The sequence below is a fragment of the Alosa alosa genome, chromosome 21 (assembly GCF_017589495.1).
Source record: "Alosa alosa isolate M-15738 ecotype Scorff River chromosome 21, AALO_Geno_1.1, whole genome shotgun sequence".
Taxonomy (NCBI): Eukaryota; Metazoa; Chordata; class Actinopteri; order Clupeiformes; family Clupeidae; genus Alosa; species Alosa alosa.
In genome coordinates this window covers 27,289,275-27,306,381 of record NC_063209.1, presented here as the reverse complement: position 1 = coordinate 27,306,381, position 17,107 = coordinate 27,289,275, and the positions used below count along the sequence as shown (strand labels likewise).

The following is a 17,107-nucleotide window of genomic DNA, read 5'->3' as shown; positions in this document are numbered from 1 at the left end:
TCCTGAATCATGTCCTTTCACTAAATGACACGTGTACATTTACACACATGTAGACACACAACGTCCTCCAGTATCATTGTGAGTTGTAAGAGTTCCTGCATACTGTTCAAATGTCTGTGCGCTGTGAGAACAAACAGTAAAAAATTGTGTTTTCTTCATGTGTGTCTGTTTGCATCAGTGCAAACTAAATAGAAAAGTAAATTTCCACAACAATACCCCTACTGTAAATGCAACAAAGACAGATTAACAGCTCAAGTGAAACTGTATTAATGGCGCCACCTTATGCCATTAACAAGCTTCTGTTAACTTGATCTGCAGCACAGCACCAATATAAAAGACTGATCTGCTGCTTATTTCAATATTTTACTGTAAACATCTTGTATCTCTTGGAAATTTCCTATCATTCAAACATTTTAACTTTTATTTCTTTCCTGTCTAAAGCCCAAATAAATCAACTTCCTGAGTGACTTCCTTTCATTTTGCCAAACAGCGGAACAAGGGGTGGGTTCACTGCTATACCATTATCTCTGATAAAACATGTGCTCCACTGATTGGCTGTACTGCAGCCAGTGGAGATAAGAGTTCATATGAGGAGACGAGGAGTCTGATGCCTCACGGAAACTTCTAGAAGAGAAACAGAGGGCCACTATGTGGTCCTGGGTAAGTACACTTTTGTTTTTATGAAAATGTCTCTTTGTTCACCACAGGCTGTACGACAGTATTTGTGGAGGAAGTAGTTCATGTGATTATAGCATTATTTAAATTATTTGGACAGGACAACTTTTTCTGTAGATACCCCATTGACTAATGTTGCCCATTGTTGCATTACATACAACTAAACAAGAGAGAAGCATTTTTTCTGGATAAAAAGCACTATAATGTTTACATTTCTCAACCAACGTCAAAGAGCTGAATTTTTTTTCAGAGTTTTTGATTTATGTGCAGTATAAAAAAAGTTTAGATGTGTTTTCTCTCCACCTTCAACTTGTTTTTTTCCTGCTTTATGAGCGCTGGCTGCCTACAGCATGGGTACAGAAAACATGGCCTCCTCCTACAAGAACGTGGATGCTCACACTACCGAGAAGGACTACTCTAATGATGTCACAGGGCCCAGTACTATGAGAAGCATTATAAAGAATTGTTTAACCTCTGAGAGCTCCTCCACATCTGAGTTGAAGTTACATTTAACCAGCTAAACTCAAAATCCAGAATCTTAAAAATATGTTACAATATCTTGTGATCGTCTTCTCAACTGTATGGCAGATTACACATTTGTGTGTTTGTTACCGGCTTGCACAGGTTTGAATCAAATCAAAGGCAGCCGTGGCCTACTGGTTAGCACTTCGGACCTGTAATTGGAGGGTTGCCGGTTCGAACCCCAACCAGTAGCCGCGGCTGAAGTGCCCTTGAGCAAGGCACCTAACCCCTCACTGCTCCCCGAGCGCCGCTGTTGATGCAGGCAGCTCACTGCGCCGGGATTAGTGTGTGCTTCACCTCACTGTGTATACACTGTGTGCTGTGTCTGTTTCACTAATTCATGGATTGGGATAAATGCAGAGACCAAATTTCCCTCACAGGATCAAAAGAGTATATATGCTTATACTTAATGCCTTCCATATTCATTAAGAATTAGTTGATTCATACTTCTTTAGAGACAACTGATCATCACAGATTTCCAAGAAAAACATATTAAAGTAGCTATAAGTGATTGATTGTCACCCATTTGTTGTTTTTTTCTCAGTGTCATACAAAGTCATATCAAACATATAAGATGTTTAAATAATTTTAATTATTAAAAATGTGTAAATGTCACTTAATTCAAGCTAAATCAATTTTAATGACTTTTCTCCTGCATATAACTGTCCAAGTTTTCAGCATGTCTGAAATCTGATTGATTGATATCTGTGTCATTTTATATGCTTTAGAATTTTATGAGTGGACATTTCTTCAAGTGAATAAATGCATTTCTGCAGCAGAGTAACTACAATATATGTGTTAATTGTCATTTGCAGCATCTATCAGATCAATAAAGCTATCAGTCCAGTATAAGTAATCCTGAATCATGTCTTTTCACTAAATGACGTGTGTACATTTACACACATGTAGACACGTAAGGATTCCTGCATACTGTTCTTTTTAAGTCTGTGCCACATGTGAGTTGTCCTGACAAAATGTATTAACACATTTTTTTTGTGCAGAGTTTCTGTTAAAAAATGAAAAAGTCTCAAACTCAGGCTGAGATAACCCAGATGACATCACTGCGGTTATTTTCTCAGAGTTTTAAAATATATTTTACACATTTTTATGAGCTAGCACTTCTCTTAACTAGAAAACTCTACTTCATCTGTAGGTCTGTGGAGTGGCCTTTTAAAATAATTCAGACAGTATTGAATATTCGCAGTTTCCTCAAGTTTCATTCATTATTTTAGTTTTCTGTTGAAATATTCTGTATACAATAAATATACATTACTTATTGATTTTTATTATTGTGCCATGCATTTACAAATCCCCAACTTACATGGGCTCACGAGACACCTTGAAACAAAAAAGACACGATCCTCCATCGCACATGATTTATATATTTTTTCCAGGTGTCAGAAACTAAATTTTCCAACTTAAAGACTAAAAAATTTGACAGCTATTCCATCTTTTCTTCATCAGGGCTCCACAATATTCCGGAATTTTGGTCATACATTTCACTTCATATGGGTGTTCTTATTCTTATAATTCATTATTCCTAAAATTCTCATCATTCTTTAACATGTTGTGTTGCTTTAGTATTTTGATACATTGGATCCTTTTTTCACACCTCAGCTTGTAATTTCCAGTTTTGTCCACAACAGGGTGCACTATTCATTCAATGTTAGCTTTTAACCCATAGACATATGACTTCAGGTCTTACCACACAAAGAGGAAAAACTTTGCATGAGAAAATGACAACTCCCTCCACAACAAGCCGTTTCAGATCTGACATATCAAACTTCAGTCACTGTGTTTTAAATAATTCTTGTATAACATTGAAAAAATACTGGTCCTAGATGCATTTAATCATTTTGTGAGGGTCACACTCAGAAATACATCTTTCACTTGATTTTATTGTTCATCTGTCACAGATGCCATTCGGCCATCATCAGGACATTCTGTGACAGTTGTTGAATCAAGTGAACGATACTGAGTGCAACCATCTTTTCACACAAGCAAACATTTTGGGAAAGGTATCCAGATGATGTGCTTTTGGGTATCTCAGTTGTCTGAAATAGAGGGAGAACAGCTTCACAGAAGAGAACTTCTGACGGCAAATTTGAGGAAAAGTTGGTAAACCATCCTTCTTACCTAATTTGAGGGTGCTGATTCTGAATATTTTGTTTACCAAGCTCAATTCTAAGCCGCATAATCAGCATTTTAACATAAAATAGCGATTATTTTTGCTTATTTTCCCTAAATTGGGTTGATTTCAAAAGTAATCACTAAAACCAAATAAAAGTGTTCTCTAAATACATGTTTGAGCATTAAAGAAGCCATACTATAGTTTATTAACGTAACATGATTACAGTTAACATGTAATAAACTCGGAAATTCTAATCAAAACATAACCATATTTTTAGTGACATTAGACATAGGTGAGTCACTTGTGGTGTTTAATGCATTTAATCACAATAACAAATTGCACAGATAATCTTCAACTCAGAATATATCCTACAGTACATATGAACTTAGATAGCGGGAATAAGCCTAATGCAGAACTGCATCTACCGTCAGCAACAACCAACAAGTAAAAAACATTTTACTTCTAGTAACACTGGATTTGGTATGTGTGCTTGCCTCCATACTAGAGCTTGATAATGTGCTCTTCTAATATGCCATTGAGCACCATCACTTGTTGGTGGTATAGAGCCTCCAATCCTCGACATCTAGAAAACAGAGTGGCTCTGTCATAGTGTTGTCACAATACCAAAATTATTACTTCGATACAATACCTGCCATAAATATCTTGATACGCAATACTAAAACGATATCCAAATCCTAAAATATCTGGAAAAAGAAAGGACGCAGGCCTCCTCCAAGTGTATTGAGTCATTTGTGTTGAATTTGGTGCACTTTTGGTCAATTCTGGGTTTTAAACTTCTAAACTTCCTACATAATTATTATTTTTTGTAGTCAGTAAAATAGTAGTTTGTGTGTGATTAAGTCCTTTATTGTTTGTTATAGCTCATTTATATTGTGTGATGTTTTGGCAATAAATTACCTTTAAATAGCCAAAGTAGGCTAGATCAAGGTCAGTGTTCAAATTACTGCATGCCAATCACTTAATGCTATGCAGAAGAGCCTAATCTTTAGGCCATCTGATGTAGGCTACCCTAGGCCTTCCTGTGTTTATGGGATTTCTTTGACAGTTGCAAAGGGAAAAAAGTGAAGATAGTCTTCTTTGCTCCCAGTGTTATTTAATAAGTACGTTTCAACCACTCTTTGGGTCTTAATCAGATATGCCTACACCATTATTACATTACATTACATTACATTAAATTTGGCTGACGCATTTTTAACCAAAGCGAATAACAACAGGGTAACAGTTTTAAAGCAATTCTCTCAACAATTTTAGGACAATTTAAAAACGGTAGAGTACAGTAAGAATAAGTGCATCAGTGAGTGCTGTTTTTAAACAGTTGAGTGTCAGTTCAAGACGGGTGGTAAGTGCTAGGATCAGCAAGACTTGTTGTAAGTGGTGCTATGAAAGGAGATGTTCTCTAAAGAGCTGGGTCTTCAGGATTTTTTTGAAAATGGAGAGGGATGACCCTGCCCTTGTAGGAACTGGCAGTGTGTTCCACCAATGAGGAACAACAGATGAGAAAAGTTTGGATTGGCCTGAGCGTATCTGTTGCAATATCTGTGTGCATTCCTACATTAGGTCTATTTCTTTGATAGTCAACATCATTTGCTACCACATAACAAATACCAAATAACAATACAAAAGTTTCTTACAAACTTTCCTGCATACTTCTTAAATGTGCTGCAGTCAGATGGGTGTCCTAAAGACATAACTAGATCTTGAGCATCTATTACCAGTGTTGAATGAGCAGTTTTTGCAGTGATCACTACTGGACATTCCACATTGCTAGACAGCACTTGAGTGAGGATAGACTTATTTCCACTTCACAAATAACCATCGCTATCTGCAATAGCTACAGTACAGGGACATTAATCAGTTCATAGCTGAGGATTTGTCCTAGGTCCACTTCCCTTTCAGCATCATATGCAGTAATGATGCACTGGAGAATGTTTCTTTTTGTTGCACTATAAAGGATATCTTGTCTAATTTTTTTGCAAATAATGCAATCTCCATAGCACTCTTCAGCAACCCTCAAATATGCACACTCTTCCATTTTTTTGCATGGCTGGAATTTGAATGATAGGAAAGAGCACCAGTGAGATGTTTTAACTAGGCAAGCACAGTCACCTTTACAGTAAAAAAAATACAGTGTAAATCCTCTGTAAAGACTGACAACTGTTCATAATAGTTAGTGACAAAGTACTTTCTACAGAAAAATGAGCAGTCACCTACTATTCTATCAATTTATTATCAAGGAATCTATTTTGTTTCTAAACGTCATACTGAATTTTAGCTATTATTTCAATTTATATTTTAATTTTAGCTTATTTTCATTTGCTACTTGAGGGTCATTGGGGTAATTCCTGTCCTGTCCTACAACATATTTGATACATAAAGAGTATATTAATGCCTTATTTTTTTGCAATTCCTATGATATCTGATGGCAAAACCAAAAGTATGTGAATTATGCTAATTATGCTAATTATCAAGCTAAAAACTCAAAATTGAGCTTGGTAAACAAAATATTTGAATTCAGCACCCTCAAATTGTGTGAAACAGCCCCTTTACTGACTTTTCCTCAAATTTGCCAACAGGACTTTTTCTGAACGTTTGTTAGCTATCTGCTCTCCCTCTATAAGGCTTCTAACAACAACACTGAAGGTAAAATCTGTTAAACACCGCATGGCTGATGTGCTCAAACACGTCAACAGACCTCATACAGTCCTGTGCTCAAACAGGTCATGCAGACCTCATACAGTCCTGTCCTCACTTTCTGCTACAGCCTCTGCACTTTTCCCTATCAGTGAAATGTACCACAATTACCTGCATGACATGACTTAACATGACTGCTCTGCTTTTACTTCTAGTTGGGAAATTACACAACAGCAGATTGTGCAGTTTTTAACTGTGTCAAGTTAACACTTTTTTCTGGTGTAGTTTAGAGAGTATACAGTATCTACGCTGGTGGTGGTGTGTGTGTGTGTGCTATGCTGAAATAATAGACTATGATCATCTTACATTAAGGCCATTATTAGGTGTGTGGGACGGTTTCCCTGATGTGAAGCGAGCAGTAGGAAGCTGCATTATAATATAGTGGTGCAACAACAGATTGTGCCCTGTGGCTGCAAAAATGAACGACTGAATGCAAAAAAACAGACAGACAGCTCTGGAGAGATATTTTACCACCTGTCAAGGTGAAATTAGTTTTCAATGCATGCATGTAAAACCAAAAAATAAAAGCAGATATTCACTGAATTTGCAAAAAACTACAGATGTTTTTCTTTGAATTTAGGTAACAGCTCTGTGTTTCTTGTGTGACGCTCACCCTCATGTGGTTAGTAGCGGAACTACATCGATTCAGGCATTGAAAACGCAGTGTTGCTGGAATAATCTATGGAAGCATATGAGTAGCTTTATTCAAATGAGAATGCAATCTGCAATATGCAATTCAAAAAGACATTACATTAAGCAATTGACAATTCATTATGCAATTTAATATTGCAATTTGCAATAATATCCAACAAATTGTATTTTAATCTGCAAAGTGACAATGAAATCCTAAAATCAATTCCAATAATTTTTGTTAAAAAATAGAATAAACATGGATTGAATTGCATTCCATTCTGAATACTTCAGTCTCAAAATTCAAATGGCAATTCATTTTGCATTTTAATTTTCAATATTCAGTTTCATCATTTAACTGTCAATTCGTTTTGCAATTTAATATTTAAAGTGCAATGTAGGATTGCATTTTAAAAACATATTTGGCAAAACTGTCAATGCCAGCCTGAAAAGATTTTGGATTATTTTGGGCAAAACGTTTTGCAATCGTTTTGAGGCATTTTATTCAAATGGAAAAGAAATAGCCCCCGTGCGGATTGCATTGCACTTTAGTCACGCTCTTTGTGTTGCAAAATTCAAATGGCCATTCAATCTGCCAAACGCATTGCAATCTGTCAAGTCACCGTCAAAGGCGGAACTAGGCTACGTCACTTCCGTGTTAACGCTCTTCTTACCCAGTTAGCGTTTGCAATGGAGGAGTCAGTCTCTGGCCGACAGACCGGCTGTAGAGTACAGTGACAGAGGGACATGTGCGATTTTCAAGGGGGCACATTTTTTTTATTGGGGTGTGTTGGCGCAAAACATATCATGTCACAGTTGATGAATAATGTTAACCGTGCCGTGACCGCGAGTAGGCCTAGTGTCCGCAAGACCCAGCTGTGTTCTTACATTATTAAGGCTCTTATGTTGCTGCTGATAACTTTGCCAACCAGCGGCATCTTTAGTAGCACCCCCTCCCCCAGCAATCAGTAGCCTACAAAAAAGCATCGTATACAACAATTCAGCGAGATCGATTTGGCCAAACGTGGGCCCGGAGCGACCGCACCCCCGGTCTGCTTATGAGGCTAGCCAGACCACGGAGGGGAGTCTCCGTTGTGTGTGTGTGAGAGAGAGCAGGGCAAGGAAAGGCTGTGTGAGTTTTAGCCTAACTAACGACAATGGACGACAGAGTGGGCGATCTAGCCCTACTGGTCCTGTGAGGTCAATTGCATAATGTAATGTCTTTTTGAATTGCATATTGCAGATTGCATTCTCATTTGAATAAAGCTACCCATATGCTTCCATAATAATCACTAGGCTGTTTTTTGTGGAGAGAAATCCGTCCGTAGACAAATGACGTAGCCTACATATAGATGTACTAAATTACGGTGGTAATAATAAAAATAAACGATCACAGGACGCTTTAATTAAAGGGACAAACCCCTAAATAGCTATGGCTTAGATATGTTGTTGTCATATGAAACATAATAGCGTATGCTACAGTAAATGTTCAACCATTATTAATTGTTTAAATTGTGTTCAATGAAATTCAACTAAATTGTGTTGTGAGATATACCCCCCCCCCCCCCACACACACACACACACACACACACCTCATCCCCCCATTACGATATTGATTTTCTCATTATAATATGGTAATGAGTGGCATTTATAATTGTACCAACTTTGTCAGGCTCTGGAGAATAATTCTATGTCTGCCTAATACTATTTTTAGAACTTATTCGTATTAATGCAAACAGTTGTATTTTAATATATTTTTCCATGGCCTGTGGAATAGGCGTTTCTTGCCCGGTGACGTCACATGAGCAGGGATGTCATGGCGTCGTTGGAGCACAGACCGAAGCTGCAATCTTGCTAAAAGCAGTCGTCGATGTGTAACTCAAAATGGAGAAAAATGCAAACCTTCATCGGGATGTAGGGGGGAGCTCTTTGTTCACGACTCTGCCCGGTGAGACGGGGGACATAACGGCCGTTGGAGGGGTGAAAGGAAACATAGATGCCTGCAAAAAGAAAGACCCGTCGCTCAGTACTTTGGATAGTAGTAACGTTAGTTCTAACGCCAGTAGTACTACAATTGTTAGCCATGCTAACGCCATCTCGACCACAGAGAAATCAGATATCGTGTCAGAAATGACCGACTCGCGTTCGCTTCAGGACGGGAACGCACACCCGAGTGGTTTGTCGGAAACCTTAACATCCGAGCCGAAGGACCAGCTGATTAACGGGATGGAGCACAACCCGCCCTCGGCTACGGGAAATGACCAGGCTGCCACCTCAAAGTTAGTAAACAAGCCAGCGAAGGGTGAGCCTCCAGCGATGGAAGCGCCAGCGGCTAGGATTATGCCCACTCAGCCCGCCGTGTCGGAAGGTGTGTCGGTGGAACAGGCCAAGCTGTCAAAGCCCACTCAGCTGGCTCCGGAAAACACTAAAGAGGGGAATGCTAGAGCGGGGGTCTCGGTTTCCTCCGAGCGAGCGGCCGTTTCCGAGGGTGCACCGAGTGGGAGTGACCACAGCATCGCAGGTGAATCCCGGAGCTTCGACTCGCTGGAATCGTTCTCAAATCTAAACTCCTGTCCAAGTTCTGAGCCCACCAGCGAAGGTTTGGAAGACAAAAGTCTTGCCCTCGCCCTGCAGAACGAGTACGGCCCGGACGGAGCCAAGCTGCCCGTCACCAAGGACCGAAGCGCCGGCCAGTCTATTTATCACATCAAGTGGATAAAATGGAAAGAGGAAAACACTCCGATCATAACCCAGAACGAGAACGGCCCTTGTCCGCTCTTGGCCATCATGAACGTTCTCCTGTTGGCATGGAAGGTAAATAGTAAGATGATGTTGTAGCCCATCTGACAACCTCACACTTTAGCTAATATTCCACAGTGGACATGTTTGTTCTGAGTCAGTTGTGTACCACAGAAAGAGTAGCCCATCCTTGTTCGTTTAGTCACTCATCCCTTTTCCTGAACGTTTAATCTTAGGTCAGTCAGTCACAGTTAGCATAGACCCGCTAACCCCGCTCTATTGTGTCGCTGTCCAGTTTCCATAGATCAGATGTGCCTCCCATGGATGCACTAGCCTGCCTGTGGCATGGTGTAGTAGCCCACTTAACCAGCGAGCCGTGCTGGCATACATGAGTTTCAGAGCTACCCTGTCTAATCCTGACTGTGTAGGACAACTGTGCACTCAGTGATCTCACTTCAGCGCAGGTCTTGCTATGAGAGCGGATGTGACCTGCCACATTTGCTCTCATAGCAAAACCTGCGCTGCGAAGTGTGTAGGTGTCCTGTGGTCAGTCCTCACTCCTGGTCAGGTCGTGGTGACCAATGGCATCACTAGGAGCTGTGCGCTGCATGCAAGAGGCCACCCTAAGCTCTAGGGCCCTCTGAGGCGTTGGCAGCGGTCGTGAGACAGGGCGACAGAGAGACGAGATTGCGAGGGGGACGCCCACTGACCTGTCACTGTGACCTGTGGCAGTGAGGACTCCACTGGATCGTCCGTCACGAGGAGTGTGGGTTCTGACAGCGCAGCTGTGTTGTGTTTCCTTCCCTGCTACTCCTGGTGGCACTTGGTGAACTCATCGTGTGTTGTTTGTTTAAGCAAAGAGGCCCCAGAATGTAATTTGTGGGTAGGCAGTGTACCCAGGCCTGTCAGCTGATGTTGAACAGGTATGAAGCCCTCAGAGGAGTTTGCTGAGTATCTCAACCAAGTCACATGAGGTTCAGCTGTGAGCCCTATTTGCATAATAAAGCGTGTATTTGATTGGTGTGTGTATGAAAGAAATAATGTGTGTGTGTGTGTGCATGTGCTTTCAGTGTATCTCCTCTCTTCAACCTGAAGTGAGGTTGTGTGTGTGTGTGTGTGTGTGTGTCTGTTTAGTCCTTTGATAGTCTCTCTGAAAGCGAACACCATCTGGGTGTCAGCCATATTGAACACAAATTATGAACAGCCTGTGTGTGTGTGTGTGTGTGTGCGTACTGCGTACACGTGTGTATGCACGTGTGTGTGTTTTTGGAGTTTGGAGAAAATAATCTATCTGCGTGTGTATCTTATGTTATTGTGTTTAGTTGTTGTGTTTGTGGGCGAACTGACTTCAGCTCCAGTGTGTGTACGACATAACGGCACACACACACACACACGCGATGCATGCATGCATGCACACTTTTCTAAGTCACCAGTCTGTGCTTGCACCTGTCTGTGGGTGTGTGTGTGTGTGCTCCTATAGCTGAAGTTCTAAGGTCACACGTTGTGGAAGACTTGTAACATCAGCAAGCTCATTGGTTGGCTACCTACAGTAGGAACCAAACCCTGTGATGAAACAGAAAGTGCTGCAGTTCAGCACTGTAGTGCATGAGTAGTGTGTGTCTCTCATGGTTTCTCTCTTTTTGATTTTTTTGGTCATTCTCCCTCTGTGCAGGTGAAGATGCCTCCAATGATGGAGATCATCACGGCCGAGCAGCTGATGGAGTATCTTGGTGAGTGTGTGTGTGTGTATGCGTGTGCGTGCATGCGTGCGTGCTGAAGCAGGTCTCCCCCATCTGGCTGCTGTGTTGAAGGTCGTGTCCTGATAAAGTCCAGCACCACTTGCACCTCACACCACAGTCAGCATACAGGGTGGACTGGGGTGTGTGTGTGTGTGTGTGTCTGTGTCTGTGTCTGTGTATGTGTTCCCTTGCAGCTCTGTGCCGATGTGTTAGGGGTGAGGTGGGTGGAGAGTATGTGTACGGTGGGGAGCATGTGTGTTGGAGGTGAGGTGAGATGAGGTGTGTGTGTGTGTGTGTGATTTAGGTGGGGATAGTGTGTGTTGGAGGTGAGCTTGTGTGTGTGTGTGTGTGTGTGTGCTTGAGATCTGGCTGGGCTGAAATGTTTGGACAGCATGCTGTAAGGGGAACATGGGCCTCCGGCAGCAGATGTTTCTCTCTCTCTCTCTCATGTCTCTCAAACAACCTGAAGCCTGGCTGTCCACTTCACCTCACTCAAATTGAACACACACTCACGTTTACACTCTCTCTCACACACACATACACATACACACACAGAGGCACACACTCTCTCTTTCTTACAACACACACACACACATACTAGGGATGTGCATTTCTGGCAAAAATTCCATTCGATATTCGCTGATAAGTATTCGAAAATTATTCGAAAATCGGTCAGTCAAGAACTCCCCCGCGCACGCACGCACACACAAACCTCGGATACACGCACACACAATGACACAGGGAGAGGTTTTTATGATTTGTATGAAATCAATCTGTTTAATACAACAGCTGTGCAATGAACATCAAATTATTTCAACATAGGCTTAGGCAGGCCCAGTACATGCTCGAAAACAGATCGCTATTTTTTTTTTTTTTTTACTGAACGCATGCATGACTGAACTAGACACGTATATGGAAACGATGGCCTATCGGAAACTGTTCATAACATTTTTAATATTTAAAAACTGCGAAATCATCTTCAGATCTTTAAAACTGATAACTTCATAATGTTGCCTCAAGCATTAATGATTTTAGGCTGCAGGAAAGACGTTTTTTTTTTTTTTTTACAGGAATGACGGTCAGACTAGGCTACAACATGAACTTGACATCAAACTCTTAAAAAAAAAAAACAATCTCTATTTATAGATGTATATTTACACCCATAGTTTCGTTATCAAAATTAAATGTTTCTTTCAAAAATGTGCTATATATGCCATAATGATTTTAGGCTTATAGGTTAGCGGAGCACAGTCGGCATCGTTTTATTAACGAACGTATTGTCATAGTCTAGCACTATCTATCTATGCCATATTTTTATTTAAAAAAATGAGCACATCCACATGTTCGGGATGAAGACGGGTGCGCAATCTGTTGACAATTAGTCCAGCTGCGGAGAACACACGCTCTGATGGCACTGATGTAGCAGGCACACCCAAGTATGTGTTTGCCAATTTTGCCAGGCGGGGATATTTGCAGTCGTTGGCTTTCCACCAGGTCATGGGATCAATGTGGAGAGGTGGGCATATATCCTGGCAGTAATGATTTAGCTCTGTTGTGTGTGTTGTGTGTGTTTCCCCACTGTAATCTTCATCAAACAGCGCTCAAACATATCATGAACAGAGTTCCACCTTGTCCGACAGAACTGCACTAACTTGTGTTCGGGCAAGTTTTGTTGTTGCTGCTTTTGTTTCAACGCCTTGGTTGCAACTGTGCTATGGTGGAAATGTCAAACCAGACGATTGGCAGATGAAATTACGTGATTTATTTGCTGTAGTTTGAAGCCGTCGTTTATGGCCAGTTGTAATGTGTGGGCGAAACAAGGCTGAGGGTCCCAGTCAAGGCCAGTGTTGGCTAGAACCATATTGCTGGCATTGTCATGCACGCAGGCGGACACTTTCCCTCCAAGACCCCACTGATCTGTCGCGTTTGTGAGCACAATTGACAGGTTTTCAGCCGTATGCCGTTTTGACATGGCTTTGGTCTGAAGAACAGCACTGTGCACCTCCCAGTTATGTATGAAGTGAGCAGTGATAGGACTCGGTTGTCAGCAGGGATGGATTACTGCACGGGTGGCAGTTTTGGTGCTTTAGCGACACCCTCTGGTTGAATGCAATGTGTTACAGGAACACGTTTGCCTTTCTAGTGCTGGTTTTTTAAATTTTTTCTTGAGTTTCTTTACTAGTGGACATAACGATAGTCACATTCATTATTCGATATTTGATGTGATTCTGACTATTCGACTATTCGACGATCGTTGCCCATCCCTAACACACACACACACACACACACACACACACACAGTTTTCCTCAGATCTAGTAGGTTATGAAGTGCACCAGGTTTAGTCATCACATGTCGTGTCCCACACTGTGCAGAGTGTTTGTTGTCAGAAAATAAACAGCGGAATGATGTCGAGAAGAAGGGCATCCTTCCCCCTCATCCTCTGGAACAAACAAACATATATCAAGTGCAAGAAACGGAGAGTTCTCAGAATGTAGGCTAGATTCATAGAATGCATAGGAATGTGAGGAAAGCAGGCCGTTGTCTTTTCCTGCTGAGAATTGCTGCAGTAATGTAGGCGTTGAGGAGCTTTGATTTTGTTTAATCTGAAACTAGCCGCTGCACCTTTAAGTGGAGTTCACCAGCCAGATGTTGAACCACGTCTGAATGTGGGTGTAGGCCCCTCAGACCTGGGCCTGTGTTTGGGCCTCTGTGTAATTGCCTGGTAGTCCATGTCAGAAATTGCTAGTTTGGGCCCAGGCTGGTAAATTTAACTCTGTGTGCTGAAGAAAATAGCAGAAGACAAGCTGAGGAGAAACTACATAGCCCTAATGTGTGTGTGTGTTTGTGTGTGTGTGTGTGTGTGTGTGTGTGTGTGTGTGGAGAGGGTTTACCTAACCCTAATGAGACGCTAGGAATGTCTGTGAACCTCTCTGCTAGCAAAAATATCTCTGCATGAGCAATCATACACACACACTCACACTCACACTCACACTCCACCCTAACATATGCTTTTGATGGATGGTTGATGGTCGCTGAAAGCTGGAGCTGCAGCTGATGTTTCTGGTGTTTGTCAGCCTCTTGCGTTGAAACAGACTTGGTGAGGGTTTTAAATCACGAGACCACGAAGCCCGGCTCTGAGCTCCGAGTAGTCCTGACCGGGGGCTCTGAGCTCCAAGTAGTCCTGACCGGGCACTCTGAGCACCGAGTAGTCCTGACCGGGCGCTCTGAGCTCTGAGTAGTCCTGACCGGGCGCTCTGAGCTCCGAGTAAACCTGACCAGGGGCTCTAAAGCCCCGAGTAGTCGTGATCAGGGGCTCTGAGCTCCGAGTAAACCTGACCAGGGGCTCTGAGCTCCGAGTAGTCCTGACCGGGGGCTCTGAATTGGCAGCGACTGAGTTACAGCAGAGACTTTCTAATGAGGAGACACAACACTCAAAGAATCCTCCATAGAAATGCATGGGGTTAGTTTGCATGCCAATATGGAAGTTGTCAGTCCAGCGTTTGAGCCAAACGCCAGTGTCAGAAACCACGTGTGGCCAAAGGTCCATTTAGTCAAACATGGAGCTGCCTGTCACATCTGTGGAGAGATTTGAGAGATTCAGAGTCCATCAATGTGTTCTTAGAGACAACATCTACTCACTCAAACCTGTCTGGACATCAGAGAGTTACATTGTGTATATTTTAGACATTTCTGAATCGCTGAAAAACATCAAGCTTGGTCTTGGGCTGTGTGAGATATTCACAGTTCATCAGTGATCGATAGGTCTGTGAAGAGTAGCAGTCTAATTGAAACTTTCACAGAAATTCTGAATTACTTTGATACATTCTATGACTAAGAACTGTAGAATAATATGAAAAGTGTGTGTGTGTGTGTGTGTGTGTGCGTGTGTGTGTGTGCATAGCTGCTATATAGTCATGGGACTGTAGGCAGCGATGCTGACTAGTCCACAGGTCAGCTTGATTGAGGTCTCTCACACAGCATCCCAAGTATGTGAGGACGCACCCCATACTGCCTGATGTGCCCATGCTTACAGCACGTATGTGAGGACGCACCCCATACCGCCTGATGTTCCCGTGCTTACAGCACGTATGTGAGGACGCACCCCATACCGCCTGATGTTCCCCGCTACAGCTTACAGCTTCTGATGTTCCGTGCTTTATGTGAGGACGCACCCCATACCGCCTGATGTTCCCGTGCTTACAGCACGTATGTGAGGACGCACCCCATACCGCCTGATGTTCCCGTGCTTACAGCACGTATGTGAGGACGCACCCCATACCGCCTGATGTTCCCGTGCTTACAGCACGTATGTGAGGACGCACCCCATACTGCCTGATGTTCCCGTGCTTACAGCACTAGCCAGTGCTCCTCTCTAGTGCTACTGTAGCTATATAGCATTGGCTCCAGCTGTTGGCCCACAACAGGCTCAGGAAGGCTGAGGCTTGTTTTCCTGTGTAGTGGTCTGCGTCGGGCTGGGCTGGTGGTACTCTAGAGTTGCGCTGTGTAGTGGAGTCTACTGTATCTGTGTAGCCACATTAAAAAAGAATACCACTGCAGTCTGAAGCATGTTTGGGAGAAAACGGGGACGTAAACAACATGGCTGGTGTGTGTGTGTGTGTGTGTGTGTTGAGTAGGGCCAAGTGGTCAGGTGTGTGCCGAGAGTCGGCTCTGCTTGGGGGGAATCCCCACGGGCCGCCCTCTGCTAACGTCAGGGAAACCAGAGAGGACTCAGGGCCTTCACTGGCATGTGCCCCATCCCACCTCACACACACACACACCCACACACAAACACACATGCACGCACACACCACAAACTCACACACACACACACACACACACACACACACACACACACACACACACACACACACACACACTTATACAAACTGTCTCTCTCTCTTTCTCTCATTCACACTCACACACACAGACACAGATACACACACTTGTTTGACAGTTGATATCTGAATGCAGGCAGGGCTTCACTGTGACCCCACCCTTTAGTCACGATAAGTCGAGCAACGAGTAAGAATGAACAGGTATGATAAGGATCAGATTCTAAAAAATAATTCAGTGGAAATGCATGGATTCCAGTTTCTTCCAGTAGCAGCAACTGGAATCCATGCATTTCCACTGAATTATTTTGGAATCTGATCCCTTATCATACCTGTTCATTCTTACTCGTTGCCTCTAATTTATCGCGGACTAAATTCAAGATGGCTGCAAACGCTTAATCTTTGTGAAGATACTGTCTGTATAAATCGTCTTGTAAGTAAACTACCAGTGCTTTTTCAAAGTTCTCAATGTCTCGTTTTTAAATGTCAGGGCCCTCGAAGTCTACCAATGAAGTGTGGAGATACATTGAGCCCCTCGTGAAATGGGTGTAAAACAGTGATTTATTTGCATGGTTAGCCGATGCAAGCACCACCATTGAAAAGCTGTTGGTAGCATCGGCTAACTAGCCAGATTTTGGAGTGCAGGGGACAAGCCGAGATGGGCTATGAGACATACGTTCACACTTTGTATCATGTGTCAATACACTTTAGGTCAATATCACACCGGAATTCTCCTTTAAGTATACAACTTGCAATAAGACTTCAGTAGATACTTGCTATGGTTATGGTTATGGATGGTTATGGATGGTTATGGATGGTTATGGCTATGGCTATGGTTATGGCTATGGCTATGGCTATGGCTATGGTTATGGGATTTGGCAGACACTTTTGTCCAAAGCGAATAGATAGTATACGTCCTACTAATAAGACTTAAATATATATTTATGACAGTATGTGTACTAATAAGACTAATAAGTATATATTTATGACGGTATGTGTGCTGATAAAACTAATAAATATATATGTATGACAGTATGTGTGCTGATAAGACTAATTAATATATATTTATGACCGTATGTGTGTGGGTCACAGACCACAGGGAAGCTGTATACGTCTGAAAATGTCA

At 42.3% G+C, this 17,107-nt stretch overlaps 1 protein-coding gene across 3 annotated transcripts in view; it reads left to right on the top strand.

The window, feature by feature from the left end:
* The first annotated feature begins 8,461 nt into the window (after positions 1-8,461).
* Positions 8,462-17,107, top strand: part of mindy2 (MINDY lysine 48 deubiquitinase 2) — a 38,168-nt gene continuing 29,522 nt past the window's right edge. For all 3 annotated transcript variants that reach the window (XM_048231001.1, XM_048231000.1, XM_048230999.1), the window contains exons 1-2: positions 8,462-9,484; positions 11,082-11,139. In XM_048231001.1, the coding sequence (XP_048086958.1) occupies positions 8,555-9,484; positions 11,082-11,139 (988 nt within the window). In that variant the 5' untranslated portion in view covers positions 8,462-8,554. The remainder of the gene's footprint in view (positions 9,485-11,081; positions 11,140-17,107) is intronic.